Source organism: Ostrinia furnacalis, unplaced genomic scaffold (assembly GCF_004193835.3).
Source record: "Ostrinia furnacalis isolate ACB-3 unplaced genomic scaffold, ASM419383v2 OfSCF2568, whole genome shotgun sequence".
NCBI lineage: Eukaryota > Metazoa > Arthropoda > Insecta > Lepidoptera > Crambidae > Ostrinia > Ostrinia furnacalis.
This window is the reverse complement of record NW_021132807.1, coordinates 202,017-213,859: the sequence shown is the minus strand read 5'-3', so window position 1 is coordinate 213,859 and position 11,843 is coordinate 202,017. Positions and strand designations below refer to the sequence as shown.

The 11,843-nt window shown below is 35.5% G+C and overlaps 2 protein-coding genes across 4 annotated transcripts in view; one reads left to right on the top strand and one right to left on the bottom strand.

Annotated features, from left to right (window-relative positions):
- Window positions 1-11,843, bottom strand: part of LOC114355897 (PX domain-containing protein kinase-like protein) — a 159,953-nt gene that overhangs the window by 48,870 nt on the left and 99,240 nt on the right. The gene's annotated exons all lie outside the window — the stretch shown is intronic.
- On the top strand, window positions 1,747-10,127 carry LOC114355898 (retinol dehydrogenase 14). Its single transcript, XM_028308935.1, has 5 exons — window positions 1,747-2,145; window positions 2,423-2,658; window positions 3,471-3,710; window positions 7,263-7,335; window positions 8,151-10,127. Exons 1-5 carry the CDS (start codon window positions 1,861-1,863, stop codon window positions 8,328-8,330), a joined length of 1,014 nt encoding a protein of 337 aa, XP_028164736.1. The 5' UTR covers window positions 1,747-1,860; the 3' UTR covers window positions 8,331-10,127.

Genomic DNA, 11,843 nt, shown 5'->3' with positions numbered 1-11,843 from the left:
CGACTGTACCTATCTCAGATCATAGTATGATCTGAGGTACCTATACTTCAACATTCCTGCAAAAGATGGCGTTAATTTTAAATTTATTTTAAAACAAAATAGGGCAATGAGTCGGTGATAAATGTTAGAAGGCTGGAGAGAAAATAATCGTAAAATTCATATGAGGTTGTTTACAGGCACAAAACTTATCATATTTTTGTAATTACTTGTGCCAATGAAAATTAATGAAATTTGTATCTCGTGCTTCGTTATTGTTAAGCAGCCAAATTACAGATCATGGAATACACAAAAAATGTTTTTAAATGTATGTCTGTTACCTTTTCTACGACTTTAAATACCCAAACCTATCAATACCTACTTCATAGCGAAACATTATATTATTGTCTGTTTGTACGAATATTTAGATTATTATTGATCAACACATAATGCATTTGATTTTTTTTTTGGTTGTTCGTCTATTCTTTTGTCTTATTTAATGCCTACTTATAAATAAACTATTATTACTACTTAATTAATTTAGTAAAAGTGTAAATCATTATAAACTTCGCTATACAGGCTGGTTTTTAAATCTAATATTTTTTGTACTAAATGTTAATGAAAATAAATGTAATTCCCGTACCTAATCGGCGTCAGCGATGCTAAATGACGATAAATGTTAATCTTTGTATTAATAAAGCTGCATTAATTAAATGTTTTCTAATATTCTATCGTAAATATTATAATTTAGACGTTTTCGAATTAATCTACTATACCTACTATAAATATTTACGTGTAAACGCCTCGTAAAGATATTTCATACATAATATTCATGATGTTGCCATATCAATTGTTTTTCATAGTCTGGATTACAGATTTTTTATCTAGTTATCCCTTATGTATTTCAAATAAACGGCCCTGCTATAAAATACTTTTGTTTTTATTTTTAAAACCCTGATTAATCGAGAGATACATAACATAATACTTACTACTACATAAAGCTCAAAAGTACTAAGAACTATCTATAAAAAATACCTAAGAACTTGGTTTTAGTACCTATAACAGCACTCAAGTACCTAGAGGGTCTGAGGGTAGGAAAGGAACTAAATATGCGTCAAACGAGCTGTAGAACTAAAACCAAAGTTAATATTAATTTAACAATGCCATGGGCCACGATAAGTAACCTACATCGCCATTAGCATTATAAGTAGCAACAAATAAAGATCACAAATTCCGATACCTACCCCGTTCCGACAGATTTTTGAAAGCACAAAAGCTTCGTACATTCGTTAAAGATTCGAATAAATTCGTGTGTGTGAGCGCTAGGCTCATTTTTTAGTTTAGGGGTAATGTTACCTACAGTATTAAAATATAATAAATTAACTAGTTACTTTTACTACTAACACAATAAATGATAGTTTGATTTGATTTGATTTAGGAAAAACAACCTAAGTAGGTAGGTATAGGTTCTACCTACTTATTTATTTATCATTTATAAACTTTTGCATTCTCGAAATCACTGTATGTATCTAATACATATTATTATACAATATCTGCTAATCTTCTGCAACTGAATAAAGCGTAGGTACGCGAAATTCATCTAACAAACTTCGGTATGATCGCGAAGTTTTTTAAATATTTCGCGCGTAAACGCGATTCAAACCGGCCACTCGCCTTATAATATTGACGCTGAGTGAACGCATCCATTAAATTATTCTATCAACAGTAGGACATTTCTGAACGAAAAGTCTTTGACCTTTGAACGATTGACATTTCATTGACATTTGTGTTTCATTTTCGTAGTGGTTGGTCGTGTTACTTTTCAGTGGAAAATAATATTATTTAGTGAATAATAAATAAGACGTAATTAGTTTAATAAATAAAATGGTGGCTCCATCAGTTATTTACGCTGCGGTCCCTATTTCTGTGCTGGTTGCGATAGGGTTACTGCGCAAATGGAGGTCCAGGAATTGGGCTAAGTGTAGGAGTAATACTTGCTTGCGGGGCAAGACTTATTTGATCACTGGTGCCAGCAGTGGGATTGGGCTAGAGACAGCAAAGGCCCTGGTGAAAAGAAAGGCGCGGATTATAATGGCGTGCCGAGACGTCGCGAAGGCAAAGGCTTTGATTGCCGGTATACGGAAGGAGCAGCCTTATGGTGGAGAGCTCGTGAGTATTTTATTAGTAGTAGAATCAAACAATATAATATTTTGACGGTCTGTAGTTCGAACCCCGTCGTCTACAGGATTATTGTGGTGAACCCACTCCTAACAACAAGCATAATATTTAGCTGGAGGCGTTAATGGGACTCTTTGTATTTGCAAAATTTACTAACACTACAAAATTGTCACCATGAATATTGTTGTTGTTATTACTTACCAACAAACTGGGTCGGTGGGTCTTAAATAAAGGATTATTAAAATTTTTATCAAGTAAAACATTTCAGATTCCCATGCAGCTAGACCTAGCATCATTTGAATCCATCGAGAAGTTTGTAGAAGTTATAAAGGCTGGCTTCTACAAAATAGACGTACTTATCAACAATGCCGGTGTGGCTGTGCCTTTGAAACTGGATTTGAAAACCAAAGAAGGCTTTGAAATACATTTTGGTGTTAACCACTTGGGACATTTCTACTTGACACAGCTTCTAATTGAACATCTGAAGAAAGGCTCTCCCAGCAGGTAAGCTTATTGTTAAGCGTATTTACCTAGACAAGAGACCAGTAGCGGCGTAAGGGGGAGGCGGTCCGCCCCGGGTGCCAAGCATCAGGGGGTGACGCAAGTCGCGCAGATTAGTACTCACTGGCACATCTATCTGCGGTCTATTTCATGATACGGGGGGGGGGGGATTGTCTTTCAATCTTCGAATCGGTAGGGTCTGTCTGTCTGTTACGCTTTCCCGCTTAAACCTCGCAACCGATTTTGATGAAATTTGGCATAGAGATAGTTTGAGTCCCGGGAAAGAACATAGGATAGTTTTTATCCCGGTTTTTGAAACAGGGACGCGCGCGATAAAGTTTTTCTGTGACAGACAAAATTCCACGCGGGCGAAGCCGCGGGCGGAAAGCTAGTAGGCTATAATTTAAGACAATCTGTGACAAACTAAATTTCACGCGGGTGAAGCCGCGGGCAAAAGCTAGTATAATATAAATAAAGGATTATCGATATTATCTTTTTAATAATCATTCCAAAGAATTAGGAGTTTGAGGCATTTAATAATTACTATTAACAATCTCATTAACTACTAATAATGATTATGAAAGATGTTGAAATTGGATAAGATGATAATTAATAATAATTGATTGGAAAAACCATATGAATATAAGCCAAACCGTATAAATAAACAAATTGTTGGTTTTAAAAATTTTTGCATGACAGCAGTAGGTAATACTACATAGTAATGTAGTAATTGTACATCATTTAAATAAAAACTCGTTGAATAACATGACAATAACAAAAAAAACGTGTTGATTATAATTTATGTACATTTTCAGAATCGTTATAGTGTCGTCAACGCTGCATGAAAAAGGTGAAATAAACTTTAACGACTTGAACTCAAGAGCTGAAATCGAGGAGGCGAAGCAGGGCAAGACTCGTGGCCGTCACATTACTGCATACCAGAACACTAAGCTGATGAATTGCTACTTTATGAGAGCGCTGGCAGATCGGCTGAAAGGGACCGGCATTGACGTTAGTTCTTGCTGCCCTGGATTCTGCTATACTAGCTTATTTAGGTGAGTTATTATTATTGCTTGTCTTCACTGCTAACAACTTGGTCTAGTTGTTCTATCCATCTTAACAAAAGGTAGTCCCCCTTCCTATAAATAAGTTTTTATTTCGCGTTTTTTGGATAAGAATGTTGATTTAAGACTGCAATGCCTAACTGAATTAGTAACAATTAATCCAAGTTATTTTTAAAGCATGTGTCATCTGCCTAGAAATCAAAACCGAGTCCTCCAGATTTAAAAATTCCAACACTATCTTGAGCTCAGTTCGGGTTAAATGGCATATAACTGACGCAAGTAAAACGTAGAAGTATTCGAAAACATCAAACCACAACGTTGTTTCGGCGCACACGCAGCAGACGTATTTTTAAAGCATTCGATTCGAATTCCAAATTAAAAAAGAGGTATCAAAGTAAAGTGTCTTGGCTCGCACTACTAAATACTAATTTCTATACAAAGCGATCTCTAAGAAAGAAACACGCCAAATATAAAAATCACGCTCCGCGATAAGGGCGACAATTAAAATGCTCTTTATCTGAAGTAGTTAAGAGCAACTAACTATTTTGTTCACAATGATAATTTACATAGCTCAATAAACATACAAGTAGATCAGCTTGATTACGTTCAGATCGACCTTGTGTGTATTTAGGTATGCTGTGTTTTGTAGTGCGATGTACGTGCACCGAATATAGATGCGATATACGTAACAACTAACTGGTGTGATACCTACAAATGTTGTACGAGTAATGTTAGTATATTTTAAAAATCGCTCCTTCTTTAGTGGGATATAAAATAGCAGCCCTACATATTAATAAATTATATGTATAATTTGCAATACCTTATAAATAAATAAGGTAAATAAGTTTATTATTATGCATCTACAGGGTGTTAGGTAAATGGGCCATCCTACTAATATTATAAATGCGAAAGTTTGGATGTCATGATGTCTGGATGTTTGGATGTCTGAATGTTTGGATGTCTGAATGTTTGTTACTCTTTCACGCAAAAACTGCTGAACGGATTTTGTTGATCCTTTACAGTATTACTGTTTATAACCCAGATTAACATATAGGCTATAATTTATGACGATCTGTGACATACTAAATATCACGCGGGTGAAACCGCGGGCAAAAGCTAGTGTTAACATAAATGGTATGGTGAAGTCAGAAACTTGATATCATCATTTTATTTTTTTAAATGTTCATACAAAACAAAAAAAAATTAACCATTAAAATCAGATTTGTATGAAAATTAAAATAATTAAAATAGGGTATTTGACACCACCAATCAATTGACGTACTTTTTAAAACTGTCAAAACGAGACTCTCCCATAGATTTTGTACGGCAATACTAGCATGTGACGTCACAATTTTATCAACTCAATGAAACTACTTTTTTCAATTATAATGCAACCAAAAATCGTAATTTACAGGTAATTAAAAATTAATTAAGTTTTTAAGACCAGAAAGAAGTGTCTTTTTAAAAAAGTTGTGGTTTAGAATTATTGGCGAATGGTGTCAAATACCCAATTATGATATCAGTTCTCTGACTTCACCATACCATTTATATGCTAGTGTCGGCTCATATAGGTACCCATTTATTACCTAACACCCTGTATAGTGTATTAATGATAAGATCTATAAATATTTAAGGAGCAAAAAAATTAAAATGATATGACTTAATGAGTACTTTGATGAATCTTACAGATAGTCATAAATATCTAGCCCCAAAGTAAGCAATTAATGCTTGATAAATGGATAATTTACATTTTATCACCAAAAGTCAAAACACCTGCCATCATTTTATTTACAAAGTACTTTTTAATGGGAATTTTATCATTTGTAAGTAGGTAGGTACATACATAATGCCTACAATGTGCAGTCCGCGACAATATTTTTAAGCAGTTTAAAATAAGAATTGATAAAATACCATTTGAAGAAAAATTTAATTTAAGTTTACAATTGATTTTGAAGATTCTATTCATCATAGGGAATAAAATTATTTTTTTGCAAAATTGTTGAAGTTTATAGGCGAACATGATTTTTTAAAATCTTAGGTAGGTAGGTACTTAAACTTACAACAAAGTAGGTACCTAAGATTTTTGTATTTGGCTCGGCTGACTAAAAACGTGTTCTGACAAGATACTAGATAGGTACATAAAGAAATAAATAAATAAAAATATTTCATTAATACGCGATAAACAATAGTTCGACTTTGTTTGTTATTTCTACCTTCTGTGAAGTTTAACATACTACAGATTTTACAACAACATGACGTACAGAAAAACATTGCTGCAAACCTCTGTTTATGCAAAAAATAAAAAACATATTTTTATGTTTACAACACGTTTTTCAAACGTAAATGAATTTATTTATTTATGATGACGTATAGTTTGACTTCTAGCGCTCAATTCAGTCAGTGCCTGCCTGCGGTATCAGCACCCCTAGACAAAACGCACTTTTTGATCGAATCGAAAATCGAATCCGTCAAAACTCCATACAAAAAAGGGGCTTTTCGACCACTTATCGACTGGTGTGCGATTATAATTTGCACTTTGTCTAGACCCACAGATTTGTATACCCTGTCTCGACATAATATGTCAACACCCCTCCGATCCCATACCTCAGGCTGACTGAGTCAAATGTACCAGAATAGCCTTGGCACTGCAGGATATTTGAAAAGAAACTCCTTGATCTTCAAAATTGGGCTTATTCCACTATTCCCCGTTGACAATATCCCCGTTAACGCCAATTGGAGCTTATAATGGGGAATATTGAACTAAAAAGTTTTACGGGGATTAATGACCCGTTATATCCCAATCCCAACTAATATTATAAATGCGAAAGTAACTCTGTCTGTCTGTCTGTCTGTCTGTCTGTTACGCTTTCCCGCTTAAACCTCGCAACCGATTTTGATGAAATTTGGCATAGAGATAGTTTGAGTCCCGGGAAAGAACATAGGATAGTTTTTATCCCGGTTTTTGAAACAGGGACGCGCGCGATGAAATTTTTCTGTGACAGACAAAATTCCACGCGGGCGAAGCCGCGGGCGGAAAGCTAGTTAGGTATAATAGTGGAATAAGCCCAAAATTGGTGTGTAATCCAGTGGATAGAAAAGAAGAATGATAATACTTTTCCAGTAAAGGTCAGCGACGAGTAGTTCGTTACAGCCAAAGATATCAAAAAGTTGATAACACAACCTTTGGCTACTTTGGGTGTCTCGGATTATTGACGCTGACTGTACCTAACATGGCCAATGTAGGACGACTGCAAGTCAATGTAGACTGTGGCACCCTAAGTAAACTAAGTATTTCTATTAAGGACTATTTTTCAACATTAATGTATACTGTACTGTATACTCGTGGCCTAACTATGTAGTTTAGGCGCTAGATGGCGCTAAATAATATTAATAATAAGATGCCTGGATGCGAGCGGCGCAGGATCGGTTTTCGTGGAAATCCCTGGGGGAGGCCTTTGTCCAGCAGTGGACGTCTTTCGGCTGAAGCGAACGATGATTAATAGGCTAAGATATTATTAATTAATGGTTTTTAATATTTTTCAGGTACTCAATCAAATGGTATCATTACATTCTAATGGCGCCTGTATTTCTGCTATTCATGAAGACTGCTAAACAGGTCAGTTAATTTCACAAACGATCGTTAGGACTCAAAAGTTCAAGAGTCCTAACTCTTGAATTTTCTTAGATTTTTTTTTGGTATTATGCTTGTTTTTGTTTGAACTAAAACACTTGCGTCATTAGTAGGACTTTGCTACGTTTACACAAGACGCTTTTTTCGCTAAAACGAGTTTATACAAGGTGTGAAAACATCTTATTTACCTACTCAGTAAAATCCAGTATCTATTCGATTGTGGAGGGATACCAATGAGTTGCAATCATTTTAAAAGTGGGTATTTCAATAGAATCTAAGATCAGTTTAGTCAAAATTGACTATATACATATAATAATTCGGATATTTACAAAATTGCTAATTTCTATTATCACAACGAAGAGCTAATAATATGCTCACGAATAGCTTGCTTCGGTTTTGATTGATTCATTAGACTTATAGGTGAAAATGGCTTTTCAAATGTTCCGGCGTTTCTTCTCAGCACTTGCCATATGTTTGTCTCGATACGCTGGTAGGGCCCAAAAGATAAGGAGACATGTAAAGTGCCCCATAAGGGCTAACTTTTCTTTTTTTCATCATCATAATCATCATGTCAGCCATAGGACGTCCACTGCTGAACATAGGCCTCCCCTAATGCTTTCCACATTGATCGATTTCTTTTTTTATTATTTTCTATTGACGTTCATAAGTGCCACTTGTGGTCTAAACTGAATAAATATTTTTGATTTTGATTTTTTTGATTTTCCAATTGGAGTCAGTTAAAAATACCCACAGCTGTAAATTTTCTTGTAATATTTTAAAAAAACTTAAATTTTTTCCAGGGTTCCGAAACAGTGGTGTACTGCGCCAGTGACTACAGCATTGAAGGTAAAACCGGTAAGATGTATCGGGAGTGCGCGGAGTACGATTCCAAGTACCCCTTCGACAAGGAGGTCGAGACGAAGCTGTGGGAGGTCTCCGAACAGCTGATCAAGGCTAGAAAACCTATCCCTATTGCTTAAACTACTAGCTAATACCAGGAGTTATTGTGGACTTGTCACAGAGTCGACTCGTCACAGGAAATGTATGAAGCCACGATAGCTGAACAGTGAAGGGATCGGACTGGCCGACTCGTGATCCGGGGAACGCGGGTTCGGTCCCCGCCGCCGCGCGACTATTGTGGTGAGCTCACTCGTGACACAAGCATATTTAGCTTAGTCCGAGCGGGAGTTTTAGTGATTTGTGAAATAACAAATTACTAATAATCTTTAAAAAAAAATGAATCCGTCACTTTTTAGATAATTTATGAGCAAATTGATACGTACGGATGACACATGTAGGTAAACTCTGTGCATCTTTTGCACTTGTAATAGAGGCGATTTTGGAATGTATAGTCTGGTGTGCTGGTCACTGTACTTATCCGCGTCTATGACGATTATTTTACTTTCAATGTATGAAACTTACAAGTGCGACGAATCGACTTTGTGGCAAATTGACAATAATCATTTACAAGAATGCGCGGGCGCAATTGAGCCGTTAAAGCCAAAACACGATGCGTTGCGGCAGCGATGCGACTCCGGAACGGTGTAGCTGCGTTGTCTTACATAGAAATATCTGCGGCGCCGCAACCGCAACGCATCGTGTGCTTTGGCTCTAAAATAATATTTGACATGTAATAGTTTGTCGAAAATTAAGTTTGTATGTAAGAACAGAAGATCGTGTATGCATTGCATCAGTCATCTTTGAGGTCTGAGGGCATGTTTTAGTCATAGATAAAAACGTTGGCGGTGGCAATCAGAATACTTGCAATTTAGCTGTTGTAATTAGAACTTAATGGCATGATTATATTGTTTTGTGTTGAATGTTTTTAATTATTATTATACGATTACATACTCGTCGTATATCATATTTAATTTTATTACTGTAGGTAGGTACCTTAATATTTTCATAATATGTATACCCAAAGTGTACGTTATCTTTATCTCGAATGTAATAATAAGTGAAATATTATATGTATAAAATTTAACCTGTTTGTTGCAAAGGACCTGTACTATAATCCCTTACAATGTTTGCTCATTTCCAGTCATCTTGCATAATATAAATTATTGTTTTAAATGAAGTAGATTTAATTTTAATTATCTAACTATTCGAAACAACAACCGACTATGGAGACTGGGCACAAGCTATTTTTAATATACACGTAATATTAATTAAATACTCAATTTTAGGTTTTCCCACTTGTTATATTTTTGTTTTGACATTAATATGATGGTGTTTTTGAACTGAAATCGATTATCGTGTGATCGAAATAACAATAAAAGATTATGGATTCGTCAAAATAAGTTATGTACTTACACCTTCAATATTGGTTTATGAATTTTATTTGAGAATAATTTTAATCTTATTTATTTAGGTGACTATCGAGACGGTAAATATGTAGGAATAATATTATAAAATGTAATAAAATTAATGGACAGGGCACTATAAACATTGGTCCCAATTCTGTGAGGCTTCTATCTCTGTCCCTTTTTTCCTTAACGAATTAAAAAGGACAAAACTAGACAAAAAATAGAGAATATGTTAACAAATTCAATCGACTAAATTGCTGTCAATCTTATTTATAAATTCATAACTTTTTATGACTGTTTTATTTATATTAGATTTCGAGATAGTGTGACCTTCAGAATCGTGTCCATATTATTTTGTGCGTCAGTGCCTTCTAAATATTACTGTATGTAAGACACGTGGGTAGTTTTAGTGTAGTGCAATTCCAAAGACGTACAATTTATACACCTATTTATTAAATGTTTGGGTAATAAGTATGCGTTTCATTTAAACTTTACATATCGTCGCCAGAGTGAAAACGTCGAGAATGCATTCGGTCAATCTTAAAGAATTTAAGAGTTCTGGATTCAAAGCCTAAAAAATATGTCTTTTACACCTAAGAGGTTTTTACCAAGGCGTCGATACATTGATCATTTTAGTATTACTGTTGCCTAAACTCGATGACTTGGCCAAAATAAAACACAAAATAGCATGGAATATAATTTATTTCCTGATAAAAATATTATGAAGCATCATTCCAGAAGAACAAATACAATATAAGTAACAGTTATTTTACTTACACAATTAATACAAGTCTTGTCTAATAAGTAAATAATATTGTTTGAAATAGGAATCCTGCGCACTCAACAAGTACAGACAAAAGAACATCAACCGGTATCTTATGTAGTTCGTAAGAGAGCATTCAAGTATTACGTAACGCAATTTTTGAAGATTTTAGACTCCCCCTCCCCCCCTTGTAACGCACCGTAACGTTTTTCTGTACCCACCCTCCCCCTCTCTAAACGTTACGTAACACTCAAGTGACCATTTTGCCCAAAAGGCGCTAAAAGTTATGTTATAGTTTTTGTCCTTGGTATAGTTTTAATTGCTTTTGCGGTAATCATACTAAATAAAACAAGATATTTTTAATCCGCAACACCTGCGTATTTTGTTTATTTTTCTATTCTATAAATGTTTGGCTTTACACACACACAATAAATTGTTTTTCTCTGTCATTCCTATCCTATTTTAGCTTTTTTTACTAATAAACTCTTAAAACGCATAACATGTTTATTTTAACCTTTGGGAATGCAATTATAAACAGAAACCCAACTGAAATACCCCGTAAAACGTAAACGAAAAGAGTTGCCAATTTGGGAGTTTTAATTCCCTAAATTTTTATTAAAAAAAAGAAACAATGTTACGTAACGTCTTGTAAGAAAGACCCCCTCCCGCCCCTGTAACGCATCGTAACGTTTTACGAGACCCCCCCTCCCCCCCTAATTGCGTTACGTAATACTTGAATGCTCCCTAATAGGTGCGATATAGCAACAAAAATGTACAGCCTGATGTGCTGTCGGTGTACAGTTAGCGTCAAATAGTTCGTGACGCCCAAAGCAGAGTAAATAAAAATGATTGGGTCATCTTCATAGAAACGCACCGAGTGCGGTTTGTATGTGAGCGCGCCAATATACGTATGCAGCGCGCACGCACACACTGACAAAATTTAGCGGGGAGCCAGTCGTGGTTGCGCCGAATTTTGTCAGTGTGTGCGTGCGCCCGTGCGTTTCTATGAAGATGACCTACTCATTTGAATTTACTCTGCCCAAAGTGACCAAAAAGTTGACAACAACCTTATTTTAATTGTAACAAAGACATGTTGTGAACTTAGGCGGTTACCACACTGCGCCGCGCTCTGCCGCGGAGCGCGTGATTTTCATATAAAAAAATCACGCGCGCGGACGCGTTGTCAGTGTGAAGTGCCGCGCGTGTTTTCTATACAAACTGAGGTACTTGCATACAATGATTAAATCTGTCGCCCGCGCTCCGCGACGGAGCGCGACGCAGTGTGATAACCGCCTTATTGGCTACTTTGGATGTCACAAAGTAAGTATTTGAAGCTGACTGTACATACTTAATTGTCTTTATTGGGTCTTATCTAAAGGAATTGTTATCATCACCAGATCCTATGGAGGTAGCTATAAGGTTCA

Bases quoted from the DNA above. Each gene is read 5' to 3' on its own strand.
- LOC114355898 (XM_028308935.1), top strand. From the start codon at position 1,861: ATGGTGGCTCCATCAGTTATTTACGCTGCGGTCCCTATTTCTGTGCTG. The intron at 2,659-3,470 runs GTAAGCTTATTG...GTACATTTTCAG, and splicing joins AAGAAAGGCTCTCCCAGCAG to AATCGTTATAGTGTCGTCAA. The intron at 7,336-8,150 runs GTCAGTTAATTT...AATTTTTTCCAG, and splicing joins TCATGAAGACTGCTAAACAG to GGTTCCGAAACAGTGGTGTA.